The sequence below is a fragment of the Zosterops lateralis genome, assembly GCF_965231275.1.
Source record: "Zosterops lateralis genome assembly, chromosome: 9".
In the NCBI taxonomy this organism is placed as follows: Eukaryota; Metazoa; Chordata; class Aves; order Passeriformes; family Zosteropidae; genus Zosterops; species Zosterops lateralis.
Window position 1 is genome coordinate 19,136,086 of NC_139769.1, and position 24,051 is coordinate 19,160,136.

Here is a 24,051-nt window from a genome sequence, read left to right on the forward strand (position 1 = left end):
CTTTTATCATCTTTCCTCTGTACCCAAGAAAAAGTCTTATATTTTCCAGTTTCACTGGGAATTACAAATATGCCAACCAGTTCTCATCAGTGGAAAAATAAAATCCCTAAGAAAATTTGAAACCTGTTGTAGCCTCTTTGCTGCGACTTGATGTTTTCTTCATTCACAGTTCCATTCTTTAATCATTAGGATTCATGACAGGAGGAGAATCAGAAGTACAACTTTCCACATTTCCTGAAAGACAATAGGTTAAAATAAGAGAAGTTGACATATTTTATTTTCACTTTGAAGTTCAAAATAGCTTTCTATTTCCTCTTAAAATATTTAAGTAGGCCTAAGTACTTTCATCAGCCTGTGCTGCTAGGGAATCTATTCAGAAAGAAAACTTATGTCTAAGGTGTCGTCTTGGTATATTTTTGCTAATTTGATTCATTCATGAAATATTGATAAGAAAAAAGCTGGCTTAGTGTTCTAAATCAAGAGCATGCCATTCTTTTTATAAGCCTTCACAAAACACAAAATGAAGATCAGAGAGAACATTTAATATCTGCAGTGAAGTGCTTTCTGCAAGTAACAGCTGCCAACTGAACATCTGTTCAACAGTGCTTATTTGGGTCTCTTACTGCAACATTAAAACTGTTACTCTGGAGACAATAAACAGCAAAATTTTCTCATGTTTTAGAAATGGGATGAAACTGGGGGTATTTTAAGTAACTCTATTTTATGTCAGGGAAAGCAAGTTGTGAGAAACATCTATTTATCTGGTGTTGATAGTTCATTGCTGAAAGGTGTATGTTGGGAACACAGCTTTTGTCCTTTGATCTTCCTCTGGAAGTACCATCTGGATAACACCCAAAACCAGGAAATGTTGAGCTTCACGAATGAAGGGATGCTAGAAGACCTTCACTATGTAAACTGATTGAATTTCAAATACAAAAAACAGTCATCAGCTTCTAGTTATCCATGGTATAGGTAACTCAGGCACATTTATTACAGTGTTCCATGGTTCCAGTATGTTCTTGCCAGAATTATGCTGTTTGTAGGGAAACCTTACTGTGCCAACTCCTGTTGAAAGTGCCCCTGCCTTCAGCAAAAGCCTGTTTATAGATTTTTTGGAAAACATTACTTATTTATTAAGAAGGTTATTCATATTTTGTTTCTATACATATCCTAGATTTTATTTATCCAGTTTATCCCTGTCTTCCTCACTGTATTGTGGAGAGATGAGAACTGATAAAAAAGCCATGCCTTTTTTCTTGAGTGACTCCTGGATATACATGTGCATGAAGTCAATGCCAAACATTTCTTGTTGCTCCTCCTCGTCTGTGTTCTCACACGGAGGGAGTGTTACCTCTAGCTCCAGTGGGTTGTCTCTGAAGTTGACAAATCTAGGAATTCACCAGAAAAAGTTACTCTTGCAGTAAGTTTTGTCCAGAGAAAATAATTCTTTTGAAACTGAATTAAGATTTCTCAAACACTATTTTAAGCAAAAGGAAATTAAGTTCTTGTTTTACTAAACTCACCACTCTATCAGCAGTATTATGAAAAAGTAACCTAAGAAGATGCTTTATAACAGTAACTGATTGTGATGGGATAAAACATCGTAGTCCTCAGCATTTTATCTTCATTTTCTGATGCCACTGTCAGATGTATTGAGCTTTCACAAACAGTGAGTGGATGAGAACAGTGCCAGTGGCTCTTCCCAGCTTTGCAAGGCAGGTGCCAGTCCTGTCTCTATTCTTGGGCCATCCTTGGGCCTATGCTTGTGTGTATTTAGTTAAGGAGGTGCTTCCAAAAGAGCTGAGAAGAGGAATTGTCTTTTTGGGTTAGGCATGGTTCATGCAGACTAGTATCTCTCTCTAAAATGGCCAAAATCCAGTAATCCAAATGAAAATGCTAACAACAGGAAAGTTTCTGTCACAGTATACTAAGGAGTACTTCAAATTCTACCAATTAAGAATTTACAATTTTTATTTTACATATCAAGTATATGAGAGTTTCATCCATGTCCTTAAACCTAATAATTGTTTTGTTTAATTCTGAATGCTTGATTTATCAATGGCTAAGTTCTGTTTTTTGTAATTTTTATGCCTGCAAGCTCTTGCCTTTAGAAAGTGATATAAAAGGGCAAATATAGGGGGAGGGTATGAAATGAGAAAATGTATTATAGTCTACTTTTCCATGTGAGACTGCAACTATCATAATTTACTTCTTTAGCTAATTTTCACCACACAAAGCTTGCATGACCAGATCCTTAAATGTTGCCAATCTGTGTAATGATGTCGATTTATTGTGTCCACCTGTACAACTGTGGTAATGCCTCTTCCTTGGTATCACTCTATGATACACAACTCAAGGGGGGCTTAAAAAATATTTTCTAGTATTTTCATTTATATTTCTGGTGCTTTTTCTTACCTCAGATTTGTCATGTCCTTCATACAAGCTGGAATATCCTTAAGTTTGTTGTTGCTAAGAACAAGAGTACTAAGATTTTTCATATTACCAATGGTTTCTGGCAAAGAGTTTATTTCATTCCTTTGGAGCCATAAAGTGTGGAGGTTTTCCATTCTGAAAAATAGGTATTAGCGTGGTAAATCAAGATTTAGGAAATTAATCTTATCAGACATTACTATAAAATAATTTTTCAGCCACATAAAGGACTCATAATGCAACAAGTCTTATAGAAAACCCCATATCCAAGATAATCACCTACTCTGTTGAAAAATGTCATTGACAATAAATATTTAATCTTATAGCTGATATGGAATTTATTGTTGATTGAATGATTATTCCAGCTTACCCGAAACATCATATTAGGGCTGATAAAATCTTGACTTTGAGGTGAGGTTAACATAACAATTATCTTTTGAGGTAGTATTTATTCATTAGAGTTTCAATGTTATGGAATTGCACTAGGATAAGCTTTTAGCTCTATTTACCTGTCAATTGCATCAGGAAGCTCCTGGAGTTTGTTTCCCCCCATATCTAACCATTCTAGATTTGGCATGTTGAGAAGAGCTGAAGGGATGGCAGTAAACTGATTCATGCACAGATCTATGTGGGACAGCTTCTTTAGGTCACTGAGCTGAAAAGAAGGGGAGACTGAATGCAACTTTGTGTAGCTGTTGCAGCAATACAGCAGCAATCTAATAATGCTGAGAAACATTACAGCACATTTTGGAGCCAGTAACACAGAAGGGTTTTGAGTTCCAATAGCTGATAGTGCCTATCAATAACAGTTTTGCCTGGAAAATAGATAGGTTGAGAACTGAAGCAGCAGAATTTCACCTCCCACCCATCAGCAAGTACCCTAACTGCCGACTACAATGCAGATATGCCCTAAGCCTCAAGAAAAAGAATTTTAAAGACAGTACTGTCCTTACTATTTCATACTCCATGCAATATGCCATTTTTTGTTAATCAAATATTTAGATTTTTATAAATCAAATTGCATGGACTGAATTTTGGAGTGAACCACCACACCTTCCATGCTGTGAAGTCTACAACCCTGCAAGACATTCTAAAAATACAACATAGTATGACAGCATCGAAGTCCCTTGGAGAATCATGCCTTCAGGTGCTTTTGCAATGTTCCAGTGACACAAAGATGTTTTATAGTAGACCTGGTGCAATTGTCTCAACACTGAATGTTACTCAAGGTACACAACCAAAGCTTCCCCGTGTTCACATTGCTGCAGTCTCCATAGGACAGAACTATGGATTTTCTACATTACACCCTGCAACCTCTATCCACAGAGATTTTGTAAATTCTGGATTTTGATTAATAGTGTATATTTATTTCCATTTGAAGATACTATGTTGGCTATTGCTGATTGGACTCACTCAATTCTGCAAGGCACTGATTGCTGTCAACTATCAAAGAGATTAATAGTTATAGATGCCGGTCTCTCACATTTCAGTCTGTTCAAATTAAATTTCAATAGTAGGTGACTAGTTTTTTTCATTCTGTCATAATTGTTCACCTCTGCACAGGCAGTTGTATAAATCACACAACCCCTTTTCAGACCTAGCTGTTCTGGTAAAGATGCTTACAGCTGTGTCCTGGCATATGGTATAAATTTGTACTCTCAATCATAAAAGGGAACTTTTCTGTGCTAAGACATCAGATTCTTAGTGGGCTTAATCAGTGACAATATCCAGCCTAAACAAATTGATAATGAGACTGCGTCACTGCCCTCTCTGCACTGCCAAGTCATTTATCTGCCCCAAAATAAAGACTGACTCCTTCAGCCACTCAGGTGTATGCATGTGCTTCTCATGCAGCTTCAGTTTGACCAGTCAGAGAAAGGTTGTTCACATCAGTGTTTCTGTGGAGTACTGTGAAATCACAGCATCACAGAAAATCTGAAAATAGAAATGCAATGTGCAACGATAATTGGCTTTGGATAAATTCAAAATATACATTAAATAAAACTAAACAGTCAAAACCTGAGGAGGAAGATCACAGATACTTCTGTTGACAGCCAGTTCCAATCTTTCCAGACTGATGCAGTTACTTATTTCCTTAGGAACAGATTTTATTCTGTTGTAACTGAGTAGCAGCTCTTGGAGGCTGGTCAGCTGGCCTGCAGAGAGCACAAATGAGAAATGTTCATGTTTTATTCTATTTAAGGCACAATATTACTTGTTTTGTCTTATCCCTTTACTGTTATATAAATGCTCTGTGTTCTCACAAAACAAAGCAAAAGGAAATCACTGAACTGCACATAATAGCACTTTAGGACTCTTTAGTACAGGACTGCACTCTGCTTGAGTGCTTCAAGGAAAACCCCAAAACCAAAAAATTCTGACAGGCTACTCATGCTGTGGACTGAGAACATGAATTTTTTTTTAGTATCACTTCGCCAGCTGCAGTCTGATGTCTAGGCCCATCTGTGCAAACAGGTCCTTTTTTTGTCATGGGGAGCTTTCATAGACATGTCTCTTCCATCCAGCCTCATTTTTAGTTTACAGGGAATCTATGGTTTGGAGATCTCTATCTCACTGTCAGATTTAAATCATCTGTTTTCTTACTATCAAATAGGATTATTAGACAGGCAAAAGGCACAAAAATGGTACATTTGTTTGAGACCAATCTTCTTAGAAAAGCAGCTTAAAATAAAAGCACAGCTCACCAATTTCTTTAGGTACACTTTCAATTGAGTTCCGAGATAGATCCAGAACAACGAGGCTGTGAAATCTTCCAATGAACTGAGGAATTTTCTGCAAACTAGTTCTGTGAAGCTGCCATTCCTGGAGATGGATTAGTTTCAATAAGCACGAAGGTAATGTCTACAACAAGAAACACAAACCAGAAGAAATTTGGCTTAGAATACAGGCTGAGGCAGAAGTTTTATGTGAAACACATAAAACTGTCCTTTTTCTTAAGCTATACTGTAATATGTAGGTTACAAAATGATTCCTGATAACTGTATTCTCAGATATGCTAGAAACAGCAAGCAAAACTGATACAATTTAATATCATACTTATTAGGAAAGGTTTACATTTTATAAAGGTTTACATCAATATATTAGGAAAAGATTCTTCCTCAGGGGGTGTTTGGGTGGTAGAACAGGGTCCCCAGGGCAGTGGCCACAGCACCAAGCTTGACAGGGTTCAAGTGTTTGGACAATGCTCCCAGGCACATGGTGGGACTCTTGGGGATGGTGCTGTGCAAAGCTAGGAGTTAAACTCATTTATATTCCATGATCCTGAAGTGAACACCAGTGTGGGTTGTCATTCTTATCACAGATTTAACTTGCCCACTTTTGGCTCCCAGGATTTAGATAACCTGCACTACTGTCATTGAGATGTTTCAGGCTTGTTTTTCTTTCTTTCTTTCTTTTTTTTAAAAAAATTAAATACAACTGAGGATGAAATTGCTCTATATAGATACTTGAACATAAAGGAAGATCTATATTCTACTTCCTATTCTGTCAAAAAACTGAGCAGCTGAGAGCAGAAGAGATGAGGGATAAAAAACTACAGTGTCTATATGCAAAGAGTTCTGAACAAGGACCACTGGCCTGCAGACCACTGGAGTATGGCTGGGTCTGGTTGTCATGTTCTCACTGGCCTCCATACAAACTAATACTCATCACTTCCTAGGAGCTGGTCTGTGCATTTCTGCATGGCTCAGAGCACTGCTGGCCTGCACAGCAGATTACCCCTTGCATGAGAAACAACAATAATCATGTTCTGGGAATCTACTGGCTCATTTTCACTCTTGGACAACAAACAATGCACCCCCTTTATGCACCCAAACACAGGGGGTTTTCACCTTGACACATTTCAGTAGTTCTGGTGTGTGAATGTTAAATGAGAATTTACATATTGAAAATCATGCTTTGCAGCATAGATAATTTCTAATATAGAAAAGCCCTTTGGGCTTTGTTTTTGCAGAGTAATGCTTAATATTCTGAACTAAAAAAACACCCAGCTTGCTTTTACACTCACAACAGTGTGTCCCAATTCACTGTTAGCAAAGCACAGTGAGCAGATAATAGAACAAATATATAAGCGTTAAGTTGTAAATAGTAGTTTTCTAATGCATCAGTCATTCAATACAAGCAGCATGTATTCCTATCAACACTACCTTCCATTCTTCTTCCTCTATCCTTAAAATTGCTCTTCCACCTTCATTAATAACTTTTTCTTTGAGCTTTGCTAAAGCAGCTCTCTCCTCCCAGACAAGCAGTAGCCTACAAGGGAAAGAAGATCTCCAGTGGTGCCACAATGAATACAGCCAATAAGTACTATCCTATATTTTTTCTGGAAAAAGACACAATTGCCTTATTATCAAATAACATTAATTATATCTGGATGTTAATATACTATCGGTTGGAGAGAAGACAAGCCCTTAATGTTCGGCTGTACTAATTTATAGGAATTCCATTTTACAGTTCTTCAAATTTACATTCAGAAGGAGGACACAATTCCCTTTCAACATGTTACAGCAGGTCCACAGAATATAACATCTTGTGGAATTAAGTTCCAAAGCACATATTGAAGCAGCCTCCTAACATGAAAGCTTTCCATTCCACTACATATAAGTGCAAGAAAATAGGTTAATCAGCTTCTTTTAGCCTGATTTCTAAAGGGGACCTAAACAAGAATTACAACAAGGTAATTCTCTTTCTTTTGGTTCATATTCTCCATGAGTAACTTTTGAATATGTTGTTTCATTTCAAACACATCTGATAAATTAAGAGTACCAAAAATAGAATACCAACTTTCTTAAAATATCATAAAATCGCTGGCCAGACAGAAGACCAAGCAACCCTGTTAATACCTCAAAGGAGAAGAAAGCATAAAAAAATCTTCACAGGTTAAAATATTTACAGAGCACAGGATTTTATTATCTGAGTTCAGGGGATTTAATCTATATACACTAAAATTTTTATCACAGACACTAGATAGATTCTAATCACTGGGAATCCTGCTGGAATAACAATTAAAGAATTAGAGTCTGCAGGAGTTTGAAGAAATCAATTACAGTCTTCTGAAATTTAACATATAGTCTAACTTTTCACATAATTAAAGAGATAAAATTTACCTACCTTCCTGCAGACCTTTGCCTGAATTCCTTTTCTCTCTGTAATTCTTCATTTATCTTGTGTATTCTCACTTCCCAGAGTGTCTTCACAGCAGTGAATGTTCCCAGGCAAACTGCAGTTTCAGCCATGATTCTTTACATGTTCAGATTTGCTTGCAGAAATTCTGACTGAATTTCAGGCTCAATGCACCACTTCAGATGTGGGTTACCAGATGGGGACAGTGATGTGAAAACTAAAATGCTGCAATACTCACTTCATTCTGTTATCAAGTTAGTTAAAGCAAAGAATTGACAGGATTTTATCAACTGCTTTCTCTTTATAAAAATAGATAATTGCACCTAGTTAAATTTTATTACAATAAGAAATGGTATTTTTGCAGTGTCTGCATTCTTATTCAGTGAACAACTGCTTCTCTCAGTTCCTTCCAATGGTAGGCTAAGTATTGACCATAACTATTAAATGCAGATTTGATTCATTCCCATCCCAGGAAGAAATTAGGCTGTTACCTGCAATCTAAGGCAGTTCAATTCTGAGAGCTGCATTCTGGCACCTACCTGATATAAATGCTTGTCACTAAAGGAGTTTTGCATAACAAAAACTGAAGTGTTCCTGGAAATTACTTAGTGTATTTTATGTGCATTCATTTTCTTCATAGCTTAACTCATTACAATGAGTAATATTTTATACTTACTAATGCACTACCTTTGGGAAAATGCATTTAAGTCCTTTTAATTTCTCTTTGTATGTTTTTATATCCCTACTGACTATCAGAACTCACATTTAAAATTAAATTCAGTCTAAAATATTGAAAATATCTATCCTTTAGTGAGATAATTACTACATATTGTCCTGAAGAGCAGCAAAATAGGATACTCACTTACCCTAATCAGTGCATCCCTCTAAAAATCATTCTTATTGCCATTACTGGAGCAAAGATACTGATATTCAGATAAGCTGGCAGGGCCAAACTTTATGCCAGCAGCAGTGTACTCTGAACACTGATGATGTGAATGCTCCCTTTCTAACTTTTTTTGTGATATTTGTTGTGGCAAGTAAGAAAAATATCCTATATATGCTTCAAACTAAAAACAAAAAGAAAAAAGTAAGGATAACTTTCTTCCAAACAAGCAGGTAGGTAACAACAAAAGAAGAATTTCATGTCTTTTCATACATACATTTCCCTACAATAATTGCTGCAGGTCTGTCTTTTAGAACCAATCTTTTCTTTCATATTTTTTCTGTTATAATTTCATGTGGCCTGGATAAACCACAATTGCTTAGTGATCATTTTTGTGTTCAAACTGTCAACCATTCTGTGTTATGTTTACTATGTCTTTTGCTAACATACTTATTTGTAAACTCTGCTTATACTGAAATCAAGTTTAAATGTGTAAGCAAATAAAATGTAAAATGTCAGGATTGCCTCCTGTTGTAAAGACAGCACAAAATCAAATTATAAATCTTGAATAAAAAATAATATGGTCTAATATATTAATATTTATGATTCTTATGTGTTCTCTGTTTGTCAATGAAAAATGGCAGGATTTGACAAGTGACAAAATGGCAATCCCAGCATGGCACAGTGCAGTCTGGCCTTTGGATTTTTTCTTGTAAAGAGAGGACTGTATGTTTTTCCCTCCCCCAGATAAATGTGAATTTATCTGTAAATATGAATTTATCTAGTAAATACATTTACTAGTTCTAAGATTAGCTTCTCTTTCAGTGGTGATCAGAGTAACTGCCCTTCCCAATCCCCATCCCAATATGCAACAGTAATGTTATGTATGCATGAGGTTTTTTCCTCCAGATAGTGGCTACAATTCAAATTGCCTGATTTTTTCAAGATTAAATTTCTATTGAGATCAAGTGATTAACTAATCCACATTTCTTGTTGTTTAGAGACATTTTTTGAACTACAAGCCTTTTTAGGTAGAAAACTAGGAATCTTTTTATACGAATTGTGCAGAAGAGACGCTTGTTAATAGTTGTACTACCAAACCCAGTATCACACTATACACAGTCAAACCAATACTTATTTCTAGTAAAGCTTACTCTGGGCAACTCTCTTTTGCATATTATTCAACAACTACTGCCTTAGAACCATGAAATACCAAAGGACCTAAGTATATTACTATTTTCAGGATAATTTCATTATATAACAGGATTCCATCAAAAAGGTCCTGTTCTTAGATTTTATTATTCATCAAGAAAATAAAAACCACGATAATCTTGCCATCACAACTAACAATTCAGAAGTGAATTCCCTAGTGTAGCTGTAAAACAACTGCAAATTCACTCCCAAGTAATCAGATCTCTCAACAACTTCACCTCCAAGCATCAGAACGAGTTTAACAACAACTTACCTCAATTATTTGGTGTTTTCAGGGATTTTCTGTGACTCATTGCTTTCTGGACAAGAGTGGAGATAAATTATGAATCTTGTCTGCATTACCAAAGCCATCTAAAACTCTCACTCAGACTCCAATGCAATGTCAGTCTAGTTCTAATTTTAACCTATGCTGAGAATAGAAGGCATCACATGAGGCGCTTTTGCAACCCCCCCAAGGATTTACCACTGTTAAAGTCTTCCCAGTTTCCTGAGTGTGACTGGGCTCCCCTAAACTGGACTCCCATTAACAGAATTTATGAATAAGAACAAAGGAATACTTGTTATGCTACACAATAAGATTGTGTTGAACTAAAAATGACAATTAGAAATAAAAAGGCTAGTATTGAATTAAAAATGACTGCTTTCTTTAGTCAGGTTTCTCTGCAAGGTAACTGAGCTTCAGAGTGCTATTAAACAGCAACACTGACTAAACAGACTAGAAAAGGTATTCCATCACTAAGTATTTTACTCATTACTTCTGCCCATGCTGAAGAAGTCTCTTGCTGAAGAATTTTACTGCAAATTATCAAAGTCCAGATAGAAAAGTAATCTTTACCAAGATGTGCAGAGGGGTTATTACTCACCCCTTTTCATGGTTCCAATCATGAAACATATTTAACATTCTATTTCTTCAAATAGCCCTTGGAGAAGATAAAAGGAGAACAAGTTTGTCAGGATCTTTTTCTTCAATCAAATGGGAAGAGAGAGACAACAATAATCACAGGTCACTATTTGAGGCAGAAGCCATAAAACTGAATAGTTCTAACCAATTGCACTAGAGTATAAAATGTGAAGATGAAATTTTAAAAATATCAATAATTTGGTCATAACTCTACCACACAGAACTTTATAACAAAAAAAGCCCAACTCTCTCCAATCTACAAACAACTGAATACATGAGTACCAATACCTAGTTTAAAAGACACCAAGTACTTTAGCTTTCAATCTTCTCCTTGTGTAAGTAAAATTATTCTTAAATATTTCAAAGTAATTTTATTGCTTTCTTTCATAAACTTCTATTTCCTCAATTTATTTTTTCAATGGTCATCAGATTGAAAAATACCCTAAGCCTTTAGACTAACCCCTTACCACAACAATATACTTGTAGGAAAGTAGACATTAGGCTGTGTTCTTTTGGTAGCCTTGAATACAATACGTTCTTTAAGGCAAAAGGAAAGAGTTTGAATCAACCATACAGGATTGCCTGCATAAAATTCACAAATAAAAAACCAATACTTTGTGGCTTTATGTTTTTTATTAGGAATAAATAAATCTGATAAAAATGAAATAAGTGTTAAGCATGATATATTAGTCAAACTTTGCAAGAAATGACCTTTATATAAAAGACCCTTATACCACAATAGGAATATTAAGAGCACCTTACATGGATGCGCCACACTCCCCTTCATACATTATCAGCTTTCCTCTTATTCAGTCTTAGCATCACGGATAGCAGGGATTCTACCTCTGGGAGCCTGTCTCACATCTTCACAGCTAAATGCAATAGACAACTTTGGTCTACAATTTTGAAGACAGCTCCTGTTTTTGATATATCTAAAAAAAGGAGAAAATGTCCATTTTGTGTGTTACAAATTTATTTTTAAGGCTATGTAACTGTCTTTTCTCATGTCTGTGTGAAACTTGTGTTTACAAGGTATTTATATCCAACGGTTTTCTTCAAATTTCCCATTATATCAGCAATGTAATCCTAATGATCTGTTTAGTTTACCCTAAAGCTGCATAAGTATTCTGTTCTAAAGGCATTAGCTTGAACCTATTCCTTATGTGCCTTGTATCTGAATTTAAGAACTCCTTATCTCAAAGTACTAATATTCATTCTCTGTTGAATCTGATTAATCTATCAGATTGTAGTATCTGAATATCAGTAACAGAATGCAAGCTTTTAGATCATGATCAGCTTACTGTCAGGCTTACCTAATGACAGAATAATAAAATAAGATCCTTCTTTTTTTATTTTGCTTTCTTTCTTTCTCATTTGGTTTTAATGGACAGATGCTTTCTATAAGAATCAAAAATAACTGGAAAGCCTTAAGGACTGAAACTACTTTCAGCCTTTAAAAATACAGGATATTGTAGAGTATTAAGGCCTTGATAGATATCAATCAGTGTTGTCAGTAAGCATTTGAATAAATATGGCCTCTTCATATACAGTTTGATACAGAGTACCTGTGCAAATAATTGCCAGAAAAAAGTGGACTAGCAAAAGACTTAAGAGGTTTTCTCAGTTAAAAAACAAAAAGCTCTCTAGACATCTTACAGCACAAGCATTAAAGGCATTTTATTTGGATATGATTTTTGCATAATCCCTTTTAGGAATTCAGGTATTATTTGTTAAAATAAATTTACGTGTCCGAAATGGAAGAACTATGAGCATTCCTCTCCAAAATTTCCCTTCAGATTATAAATACTGCAGGTGTAGAGCAGTGGCACTCAGTCACACTGGCCTGACAATCATTCTTATTATAAAAGGCAAAATAAAGATATTCCACCACCATATTCAGAAGCTGTGACCTATTCAGTTTGAATATACAGTCTGCTGTAGAAGAAATTACAGTAATGCTAAATGAAAGAAGTAACAACGAATTGAGACTGATAGCAGCTGTTGAGAACTTTCAACCACATAACATTATTATATAATGCATGTAGCCAAGGGCACATGTTAGCAGAGACAGCTTTTGTAACAGTTCAGTCTAATCCACGGAGTTTAAAGGCATATTCTAGCTATGGTTTCCTTTATTTAAGGTCCAGCAGCATTGTAGCAGGGTTCTCCAAGTAAGACTTCCACAAGTTAGAGAACCGGGCCATTGTAGCTCCATCAATGACACGGTGATCAGCTGACCAACTCACATTCATTATTTGTGCTTTAAATACTTCACCTTTGCCATTAAACCGAGGGAGAACCTAAAAATCAGAGGAAGGACAAAAGCAGAATTATTAAATTAAATATTTCTGTTAGCAAATCTGTGGTTTTTTGTTTTCGCTGATTTGTTGATCTAAATTAAAACATTTTGCTGAATTAGACAGACAGCAGTAGCACCATGCTAAAAACCAAGACCTTTACATTACTGTTTGTGCTGTGGATTAGAATATATTTAAAGCCTGCATAATAAAGAGTCATACCCTGTTTCCACTATCATGGAAATACTGAAGTAGTAAAAGGCTTTCTTGACTCAAGTTTCTTCCTTAATAGTTTATTGCGCTGTTAGTTCCAAAAGTGGCAGTTTCCTTAAAGCACCTCTTAAAAAATGCTCAGAGGAAGAACATAGAAGTAATTTCAGTTAATACTAATTTCATTTCCAGCATTGAGCTCAAATGTCTATATTAAAGAATTAAAGCCTGAGATTCAGAAAATATAAAACTGCCTTCACATTCAAAATTCTGTATGAATTCAGCTACCTGGCTCATGAAATTAAACTTCATTTTCAGAATATTTCTCAAGTTTTCTTCCTGCTGATAGCAAAATTGCTATTGCCACGTTGCACAACTTGTAAAACTGTATTTACATTGTTTCTTGGTAACCGGAAGGCTAAACATAGATGTGAGTGAAATATAACAGGATTCTGAAAAATAAATATGAACCTTTGGTGTAGAAGACTTTTAATTAAACATTTGGTGTGTGCATAGTCATCTAAAAATACCACAAACTTTTCAGTCATGAGCTCTGCATTTTCTCTGCAACAAAGGCAGACTCCATGTTCCATTATCATTACAGATGACCTTAGCTAACATTCTCATCACTGTGAAAAAGTTCATATACCTGTATCTTTCCAAGTGCTCCAATAGCTACTTCAGGAGGTAGTATCACTGGTTTGGCATAAGTGCCACCAATCTAGAAAAGAAAAAGGTGGGGATATTATTTAACAACTCTTTTAAAGCAGATTGCCTCCTGAATTAATTGCTACGGATTTTGTTCTTCGCATATCAAACTTGAGTAAAGCTTCCATTTCAGAAGCAGATTTCAGAAGCAGCTCTCATTTTCCTTGTACTTACTGTGCCAATATTTGAAAGCGTGAATGTTCCCCCAGTGAGGTCACTTGTTCCCAGCTGGCCTGCAGAGCCCAAGGACTGGAGGCGATTTAATTCCACAGCAATGTCAAACACACTGCAGACCTGAACATTTTTCACGTTTGGTACAATTAAGCCTTGCTCTGTGTCCATTGCAACTCCAATGTTGTGTGAAGCCTGCAGCAAGTGTCATTAACCAGACATTAATATAAGCTGTCAACATAAAATGCATTTTATGTAAAAAGACACTTCAATCACATCTTCCTTATTTATCTTTTTAACCTGGAAAGTGCTGTATTTAGTAAGCAACTCCTGCATACAACTTTGAGGGGAGAAAAAGATGTAATTTTTAAAATTAGCCTCACATCTGCAAACTGTAAATTGATGTAGACAATTTCACCTTCAGAGAATACAAAGTCCTGGAATCAGCTTCACACTGAAAACACTGCACTTTGGGATAATCATATGTGTAACAAAACATAAATAGTAGATTTTAAAGAGAACACTAACATTAAAAAAAAAAAAAAAGGAAAAAAAATTGATGTGTACATAGTCATCTAAAAACATCACAAACTTTTCAATCATGAGCTATGTAGTTTCTCTGCAACAAAGGGAGACTCCATGTTCCATTTCCATTACAGATGACCTTAGCTAACAACTCACATCACTGAGATCACTTGCTTTTCATTTTTTGGAAAGAATACAAGGATTCTGAGAGGTATTTATAAAACAGCACAATAGAAGTTTGTACTGCAAGGAGCAAGTACACATCACTTAAGAAAATAGCTACTTGCTGCCCAGAAGAACCAATCCAGCAGCTTGTATAAAAACTATATAACTTTCATCAAGACTGTACTTTAATATATAAGGGGTGAGTGTTGGAACAGTTGAAGCACTGTGCCATTACTTAAAAATTGTTGTATTAGATTTGAAATGTTATAATTTTAAAAGTTTGGCCCATATTCAGGTGAAAAATAGGAAATTAATATATTAATATGCATCTTTGAAGCAAGTCTGAATAACAAAGTGACTCTTATCTAACAAACTACTGAATAAGACCAACAATAAATCAAATCTAAATCTCGGAATCTGAACACACAAATTACTTTCCTGCACAACACCGTAATTTTGGTTGTTATAATTAGGTCAGACATTCTGAAAAGCTCTTGTTAGACATTACTTTACACTTTTTGCTCACAACATTTATCTGTAGTTTACAAACCTTATATGTGACATTTTGACAGTTCTCATCCAAAGAAGCATTAAGAATGGGATACTGCAGCAATCCCAGAGAGGCTGCCTGTTAAATGTAACAAAAGAAAACAAAATAGATTTTTATATTTTGTAAGCAGAGAGCTTCATGGAAAAGAAGTAATGGTAGGAGAAAATTTAGATTAATAACAATCTGGAATGAATGTTCAGGTAGCACTCTGAGTGTAATAGCATTACCAAAAGTTTCAGACTAAGCTGTACATTCACTGCACATGAGTGCAACTGTCTGTTCTTCTGAGCAATAGAAGGGACAACAGCCAGTGACCTAAGGGATTCATTAGCAATACAAGGATTATAATAATAATATCATCAACAATGATGCACTTCACATGAGGTTCATTTTAAAGGAGCTCAAAAAATACTGACAATTTCAAAAACTTATTTTGTATGATTCAAACACCTAGTGATGCTTACCTTCATATTAAATGATGCTAAAGGCACTCTATACTTTCCCATTAATATCTCAAAAATTTTCAGTGATATTACATAACTCTAGCTGCAATTCCAACTGTAAATTGATTAGTGGCTCAATAAACAAAACACCGGTTGAAAGTTTTCCTGTGATCTGCCATAACTATCCAGATGATAAAGTGGTGCTCCAAACTTACAACAATCATTGAAAAGATTTGGCAAAGCCTGTGCAAGTACTCCATACAGGGCTCTGCTGATGCCTCACCTTTATGAAGAAAGGCATGAAGGAAAGCTTAACTCCCCGGATTTCAGCTAGAGGTTTCAGCTCTTCTCGCAGCTGAACAAGCTGAGTCAAATCAACCTCATCAGAATAACCAAAGTGAGGGATCTTCAGGGCTGCACTCATAGTCTTTACCATGGCCTTCTGAAAACCTGTAAAATATTCATTGCCACTTTAAACCAACAAAATGAGCTCCTGTGAAGTTATGGTGAAATTTAATCTGTTTCCATTAACCAGGTTACACAACTTACAAAAACAAAACCAAAGCTAAACCATAACCAAAAAAGAACAGGGTAAAGAGCACTTACGGATTTATTCAGTTCATGGAACTCAATTTTGATGACTGTAATACTTCAGAATATATTACTGTATCTCTCTCCTATGTATGTATGAATTTGAAATCATAATATGATAATCTGCATTACGCTTTCCAGCCTCTCCAAACAAACACTGCTTGAAAGGCAAGCAAAAAACTTTAATCTCCCCCTTTTAATGTGATTTTTTGATACCTTAGTGTCCTTCATGGCACTCTTCTCCAGAAGAAGTGTGAATGCTACTCACATAATAGTGCAGTATGCTATTATTAAGCACTGATAAACCCTTAAATTCACTGCACATTGCCACTAATTGCATAATAATTCCTACCATGACAAATCCATGTTTAGAATTCCTACTTGTTTCAACAAACACTTGAAGAACGAGCAAGTGCAATTTGCAGCCCAACTCCATCCAACCAAAACATGAACAAGTATTTCATAAAATAATTTCAGCAGAGATATTTCTTACAGAGAATGTTTTCCTAAATGCTCACTTGCATAACAATGACATGAAACACACTCTCATCAAAAGGAATCAGCTACTCACAGTGCAACAGCTACTGGTGGTCTATTGTGACATGGTCTCAAGACTTTGTATTTCATGATTTACCTGTTACAGGTTCAGTTCTATCTTTTCCTGAAAATGCAATGGGTCTGGAAACAGGCACAGGGGTTCTGCGTGCTCTGTCCTTTGGAGCAGCTGGCACAGTCTCTGTTCTCCGCACAGGAGGGACAATTTCAGCCTTTGGTGATGGAGGCAAAATAGCTCCTGTTTGTTTGGCCAAGTAGTTGAGGATATCTTCTTTAAGGATTCTGTTATCCTTTCCTGTCCCAACAACTTCACTCAATTTAATCTGAAAAGTACATAACAAGCAGTGACACTTTAGTTTTACAGCAACATAAAAATATCTTGTATTGCGAGCTATAGTTAAAAATTATTCCTATTTCTGATCCAATGTATTTGCAGTTATCTTTTCCTTTCTACAATTTATTAGGTATTCAACATAGTTCAAATCATTCAAAAGTCCCACTAGGTACTTGACTGCATACTTCAAGGAGGAACTATGAATACTATTAACCTCTTAATTACCTCACAGGATCAATAATGCAATATTAATTTGAGAAAAGCTATTTGTCACTTAATTCTCTCCTAAAAATGCATCAAGAGCTTTCAAAACCAATGGAATATTCATAGGGAAAAAAGGTATTAGAAAAGCATGTAAAACATCACCTAGTATATCCTCTGCTCTAACACAAATCTCAAAGGCAAAAAAAGGTGTTTTTTTTATTTTTCCCTCCTACTTCCTCTGTAGAGATTTTCAGGAATCTCCTCTGACAGTGTTTTATTTTTATTCTAGAAATGTCTTCTCAGTCTTCAGCCTAAAGCCTCCTAGCTGTGTTTTAAGCCCAGTAATTCTTTTTCTATCCACCATCAGAAAGCACAATCTTCTTCATTTTTACAACACTTTTCACACATTTAAAATATATTTGGAAACAAGTGTTTCCTCTAGATCAGTGTTCTTCTAGTCAGTCAAACAGCCATATAAAATCTGGGTAAAACGCAGCAGGACCTTATTCAGCAAACCTACATTGTTCTCCATGGCCAGGCGACGAACTGCAGGGGTTGCTAATGTTTTGTGACCTTTTATCTCTTGGTGAGTGTGCTCTTCATGAGACATAGGAGGTGTTTCAACAACATCTTCTTCTGGGGAAACACCTGCAAACAAAAAGAAAAAATTAACTTTACTACATTATAAGCATTTGTTAAATTCCAACCTCAACCATTCTATGACAACTGAAGTTTTTTACTATTTACTTTGAGTTAATGTGGATGGGAACACAGCTTGCTAAAGGCTGCTGCTTAAGCTAAATATTCAACAGGAAATGTCTAGGAGATTTTAAACTCTAATAAATATCACAATTTTCTCTACTCAAATTTCTTGACTTTAAAAAGGGAAAAGAATATTTGAAGATTTCCAGGAGGAAAAACTATGCTTCTCTGTCACTGATTGTTTTATGACAACAAACATAAAATATGCGTAAGAAAAAAAATAGCTTACAGTACCTTTTGAAGGATCAATTTCGATGTCTACTAGTGGTTTTCCAACAAAAGCAATATCATCTATGCTGTAATGGAGTTTTCTGATGATGCCATCATAACGACTGGTGATAGTAACAGAGGCTTTGTCACTCTGTACCTCACAGATGCTGTCAAACTGAGACACACTGTCACCTTCCTTTATGTACCTGGGAGGAAAGACACAGGCTACTGGGAAACACAGTCAGTGTAAAAAACTGTTCTGTATATTCCTTTGGTAGGTTCAGTAATCTACATCCCACAACATGGAAGTGCATCCCAGATGAGAAGACAAATTCTACATCCTGGATATGTTTGCTACATGCATTTTGCCTGACTGGCACAGAACTCTTTGTTGGGTGAAATGACAACATGATTATGAATATCATTACACACTTATTACATTTACTTTAGTAAAGCAGTTTTCCTGTCAGATTATAAAGCATCTAAAAATGAGCCCAGCTTCATCTGAATGCAAGGAAGTTTCAACTTGTCAATATGTGATCAGTTTCAGAAAGGAAATAGATAGTAGAGAACACTGTCTTCCACACAGAGAGAGGCACTTGTACACAGAACAAGGCCTTTCAACACTGCCTTCCTCCACTGTACACTTTGATTTTGTTTAATCCATTCATCAATGTTTTTTTACAAACAATTTATGAGTTCAAATCTTTTACTAAAAAACAATAGAGAAGGGGCATAAGATAAAATTATGCGGATTCTCTAGACCAGTCATTTATTTCTAAAGCTCAGCCTAAGTCAACATAACAAAAGACAAGTCTCCTGAACGCAAAAAACATTAATCACAGAAGGAAAAGCCTATCTTCAGATGCATCCCATTCCTTCCACTTTTCCCCCTCACAAATATATCAGATTGTAAAAAAACAAAGTATAAAGCTCAGTATGTACCAGGTTTTAAGATGTGCAAAATAAAACCTGAAGAACTCCAGTAGTAATCCAGAAAATATTCTCAGATAACTCACTGATCATACAGCTAAAGCTGCTAAACCTCCTGCTGATTTCTTAGTGCATTTCCAGGAAAGCAGAGCTTACCATTCTTTTACAGTCACCTCTGTAATTCCTTCTCCAATGTCAGAAAGCTTAAACTGGACAATTTGGCCGCATGAAACTTGAAACAGAGAATAAGAAAACACAGCATGTTTATTATTAAATACAAGCTACCAGACAGAAAAATCTGAATGCATCAGAAATAGTCTACACACCAGCCATATGCAAACCTCTAACACAACACTCATAAAAAAGCAAAATAAAAGAAATTATTTTATTATGAAAAAGATTACCAGGAGATGTTCTGAATAATCGCTGTTGATGACTAAACTTGAGGGCAGATTTGTCAAACACGCACACATATTTTGATTTTATAAAGCGAATGCTGCTGCACGATCTAACCCGATGAATGCAAACCTGGGGAGAAAAGTCTCAAGGGTTAATACAATGGACTGAGGATGCAGAGCTCATTTAATATTCTTGACGTAACACTTAGACTAAAATAGTTTCATTCTACATAAGAGAAGTTCTTATGGAAACACAATTACACTGAACAAATTCTTGAATAGACAATTATCTTTGCATTAGCAAAAGCTTTGCCAGTTCTTTAACTTCTTTCACTAAAACAACACACGGGGAGATCAAAGCCACAGTGACATAACTAATTAACAAAAATCATGACAGGATTCGGTGAGTGATTCATTGCTATTGTTTTTCTCAGGAATTAGCTTAATCAGGACAGGCACACAAAAAGCACACATACTGTCAACTACATCAGACATCTGAAATATTCCTTGCCAGGATGAATGCTGGAAGGTTTCCCTAGACTGCAGGGAAAACCAGCATATTTGTCTTCATCAGTTCTTATTCCCATCAGAGGTTGATCAGAAGTACTAATCAGAAAGAAAATTCATACCAGAAGGCCCAGAGAGTTGCCCTTTCTTTTTTGTTCTCTTATAGGAGGCAATCATCTTCAAGTAAACATCATCTCAAATCAGCTTCAATGATATTTTTGTAAGAACTGGCCATGAGACTTTTCTTTTATGGTTACAATTATATTTATCAAGAAATCAACTTGAAAGGGTCTACAGACTTTTCTGAAAGATTCTTCAGATAAAACCTTATGCTGTAAAGCCTCTTGTAATCAGTCATGATTGTGATCAAAAGCAAAGGTGGTAGTGCTTGCATTGACATAAACAGATACTTTATTAATCTCTACACAAGTTAGTTCAGACACGTTCTTATCCAGCAAAATTTATTAAATTAAATGTAATTTTGGTGTTATGTTGTCTTAAGAGTGCTGTAAAATCTATAAAATAACAATTTCTCTGCAGATACTATCTCTAACTAATTTAGAGATATGAAAAAAATGCAGGTGCTACAATGTACCTCAAGTAGCTCAAAACTGTAAAATTTAGAAATTATCTTCTCAGAGGACCCAGAAAACAGCACACCTGCATGGGAAAGCTCATTTTAACTGCTTGTTTAAAAAAATCCTTTCAGCAATTACAGAGCATATGAAACTTATTGTTTCCCTCCCCAAACCCCAAACTGTTCAACTATTTGCTATAACACTTCAGCTTCTTAAAAAGTACATTATTCAGCAGGCTATACAATTCTGAACTGACAGTACATTCATTTTCTGTATTATTTAACCTAGTACTGCAACTTATATTTAATATCCCCTTTCTCAAGGAAAAAACATTTATACAACAGAATCTATCATAATGGACACAACAAAGTCATATAATTTGAGTTACCTTTCAGTAACTGCCACTAAGATGGTACCTACTGATCTAGAATGAGTATTTTTCTAATTCCTATAACAAGCAAATAGAAAATCTTTTCATTAGTCCTCCAAACAACTTCCCATATTCAACAATCAGGTAACATGGCAACTTTAAGTTATGAAAAATCATATTTTAGGAATACATTTAAAGTTCTCATTAAATTACAAAACCGGTATATAATGTACATCTCCACAATCCTATTTTCACCTATTTTTAATTCTGGGTTTCTTCCCAGTTGAAGGCTACATGTTTACATAAAAATGTTACTGAAACAATCACTCAACTAGACCCTTTTGTCACAAACTTGCAAAACCCCTCCTTTCTCTTTATATGACCCTAAATGAAAAACTTTCAGTATTTACCTGTGAAGATGATCACAAGGAGCACATCAAATCTCTGAACTATTTCTAAATGTGAAGTTTCACAATGATTTCCATGTGTTTTTAACCTTTGGTTACCAATGCAGGTAGTGAATTAGTAATGTCACTGCCAAAAAAAGAGACTGGTGTTGTTATTGAAGAGTGACCAGGCTGTTTCATATTATAGCTGTAGGAATAATTCAAAACCACTGCTTTTGTAGTTTTGAAACTACAAAATGAAACTATGTTTCATTTTAAAAATTAAATCTTTCTGGTTTTCAGTTTTGCACATTCTCTACCAAAAAGTTGTGCTGTATGTTAAAGTAATAATACAGGACACAATCTCTTCAGAGAGCAATGTTCCTTAATAACAAGGAAAAAACTAAAATTCATTAAACAAAGAGACTGTGCTTACAATTTCAGCATTTAATCACCACAATAATGGTGTAATGCCAAACAAAGCAATAAAAATGGCACATAAAAGACAAAATTAGCTCTAATATCCATAGCACACCCATCTACATATTTTAATGTCTGGAAAAATCTATCAGTAACCCCCAAACATAACTGCTGGTACTGAGCTTGTTAATGTGGCTAGTATTACACTGCACAGCAAGTTAAAGGCAGTAATGTCACAGCAGGGTAGCTCCTTTCCTGTGCAAGTCTCCGAGGTGCAGAGTGACTCTGGCAAACAGGAGCCGAGGCCACACCAGCCTGGCTGGCAGAGCCGTGGTTTGACCCCAGCCAAGGGGGGAGCTGAGGGCACTCAGAGAACTCAGTGCCTCCCAGGTTCAGCTTTGGTTGTTTCCTTAAAAACAAGCCAACTCCGGTTTTCTAAATTACCACTGATCCTGAAAATGTATGCTGGCCTCAGACCAAAATATTTTTAAGCAGCCTGCAGAGAACTGACTGCCTGATGGAGTAACACTAAATTTCCAAGTCAAATCGAACAGTTCATGCTCACAGACAATGACTTCACATTAAAGAATACTGCCCTGCTGAACTCTCTTGATTTCTGTCCCACTGAGTCATTTTAATGAACATTTCCTCACATTGGATGTGTTTTGCATGCATAGTTCATATTTCTAAGGATATTGGATGTGTTTTGCATGCACAGTTTATATTTCTAAGGATATCGTTACCTATATACTAAAGCAACATCCCAGGTAATGTCTTTTTATCCAATGTCATCCCTCATGTAAATGCCTGGCACATATCCCGGTGTCCAGGTAACTGCCATGTCCCTACCACTTAACACGAAGGGCTCCTGGCTCAGATTCAAAATGTGCTTGCAGGAAACACACAGTATAAATCAGCCAATTCTACAGTTCAGCATGCACACAGACAAGATGAGCATTTTCATCTTATCAGAATCTCCCTCTGGATTTAAGAGAGGGTTAGAAATACAACTTAAGAGAAAGTTCTATTTTCAATGCTCTTAATTAGTACAATTGTTTATAAATACCTATAAGTTACTAGCTGAAAACTGGATTACAAAAGTATCATTTAAAAATTCCTCATCATTATGCTTTAAAATTACGATATGAATTATTAAGAGAAAAAACATACTAGAAGCTGGAACTGATCCTTAATTTTAATCTGAATTTCAAAAGTTATTTCTTCTCTGCCATCCCATAAAATAGAAATAGGACATAATAGGAAACCAACACTCTTTGCAATAGCAAGAAGACTATAGTACAAGAATACAGAAGAAAGCATGAACTAAGTCTATGTTCATGAATCTGCAAGTATTCCAAAAAGGCAACCAAGTAGGTTCAATTATTATGGTAAGGTATCTCTACTTTTCAAGTATCAAGGCTCCTGGGACACACAGAAATCCGTTTCCTTTTCTGTACGTGCAGCCACACCGTCTCCGTGCAGATGCGGGACGCAAAGGGAGCTGGTGCATGGGCGGAGAAGCGGCGATGGCAAAGCAACGCACAGGCACGGCAATGATGGGATGAGTTAGAACTAACAGAAGAGGAGGATGTCAGTGGCTCATCACAGGAAAGCCCACGTCTCTCTCACAGAGGGCAGGGCAGGGGCAGGGCACCCCGGGGCTCCCCAAGCAGCGCGGGCCGGGCGGTCCCAGGCTCTGCGGGGCTCGGTCACCCGGGCGGGGCGCGGGGGGCGCTCGGCGGGACAGAGCCCGCCCCCAGCCGCCCCCGAGGCGGCAGCTCCGCCAACGCCGCGTGTTTGCAGAGGCGCGGTGCTCGCCGCCCGCCCGCCGCACGGCAGGAACGGCGGGACGGGGCCCGGGCACGCCGCACATCACTCCTCACCCCCCCGCCGGCCGGGAGCGCCGCCGCCCGCGGGGTCCCCGCTCCCCTTACCAGGCGCCCCGCGGCTCGGCAGCCGCTCCTCAGCGCGGTCACGGCCGCCATCTTACCGGGCAGGGCGGCGCGCACACACCCCCGGCACAGCCAACCCGCGCCGCGCGCGCCGCCACAGCCAACCCGAGCGCCGGGCCGGGCCGGGCCTGCACACGCCCCCGGGCACCCCCCCAGAATGGCCCTGGGCTGGGGCTGCCCCGCCAGAGCCAGAGCGGGCCCGGGCCGGGGCTGC

The 24,051-nt window shown here is 36.8% G+C and overlaps 2 protein-coding genes across 5 annotated transcripts; both read right to left on the reverse strand.

Annotated features, from left to right (window-relative positions):
* Nucleotides 1-119: 119 nt before the first annotated feature.
* On the reverse strand, nt 120-10,779 carry LRRC39 (leucine rich repeat containing 39). 4 transcript variants are annotated; one of them, XM_083867137.1, is made up of 10 exons: nt 10,531-10,779; nt 9,921-9,962; nt 7,561-7,748; nt 6,597-6,702; nt 5,136-5,292; nt 4,450-4,586; nt 2,940-3,085; nt 2,416-2,568; nt 1,249-1,388; nt 120-234 (listed from the first exon to the last, which is right to left on the reverse strand). In XM_083867137.1, exons 3-10 carry the CDS (start codon nt 7,683-7,685, stop codon nt 179-181), a joined length of 1,020 nt encoding a protein of 339 aa, XP_083723263.1. In that variant the 5' UTR covers nt 7,686-7,748; nt 9,921-9,962; nt 10,531-10,779; the 3' UTR covers nt 120-178. The 4 variants fall into 4 exon arrangements, with proteins under 4 accessions (XP_083723263.1, XP_083723260.1, XP_083723261.1 ...); XM_083867134.1 differs by lacking the exon at nt 10,531-10,779 and having other exon boundaries at nt 9,921-10,119; XM_083867135.1 differs by lacking the exon at nt 10,531-10,779 and having other exon boundaries at nt 7,561-7,789; nt 9,921-10,119.
* Nucleotides 10,780-12,220: 1,441 nt separating this feature from the next.
* On the reverse strand, nt 12,221-23,893 carry DBT (dihydrolipoamide branched chain transacylase E2). The gene is made up of 11 exons (XM_083867242.1): nt 23,820-23,893; nt 19,631-19,754; nt 19,383-19,458; nt 18,318-18,499; nt 17,842-17,969; nt 16,863-17,106; nt 15,921-16,087; nt 15,195-15,272; nt 13,958-14,149; nt 13,725-13,796; nt 12,221-12,868 (listed from the first exon to the last, which is right to left on the reverse strand). Exons 1-11 carry the CDS (start codon nt 23,868-23,870, stop codon nt 12,701-12,703), a joined length of 1,482 nt encoding a protein of 493 aa, XP_083723368.1. The 5' UTR covers nt 23,871-23,893; the 3' UTR covers nt 12,221-12,700.
* Between the last annotated feature and the right edge of the window lie 158 nt (nt 23,894-24,051).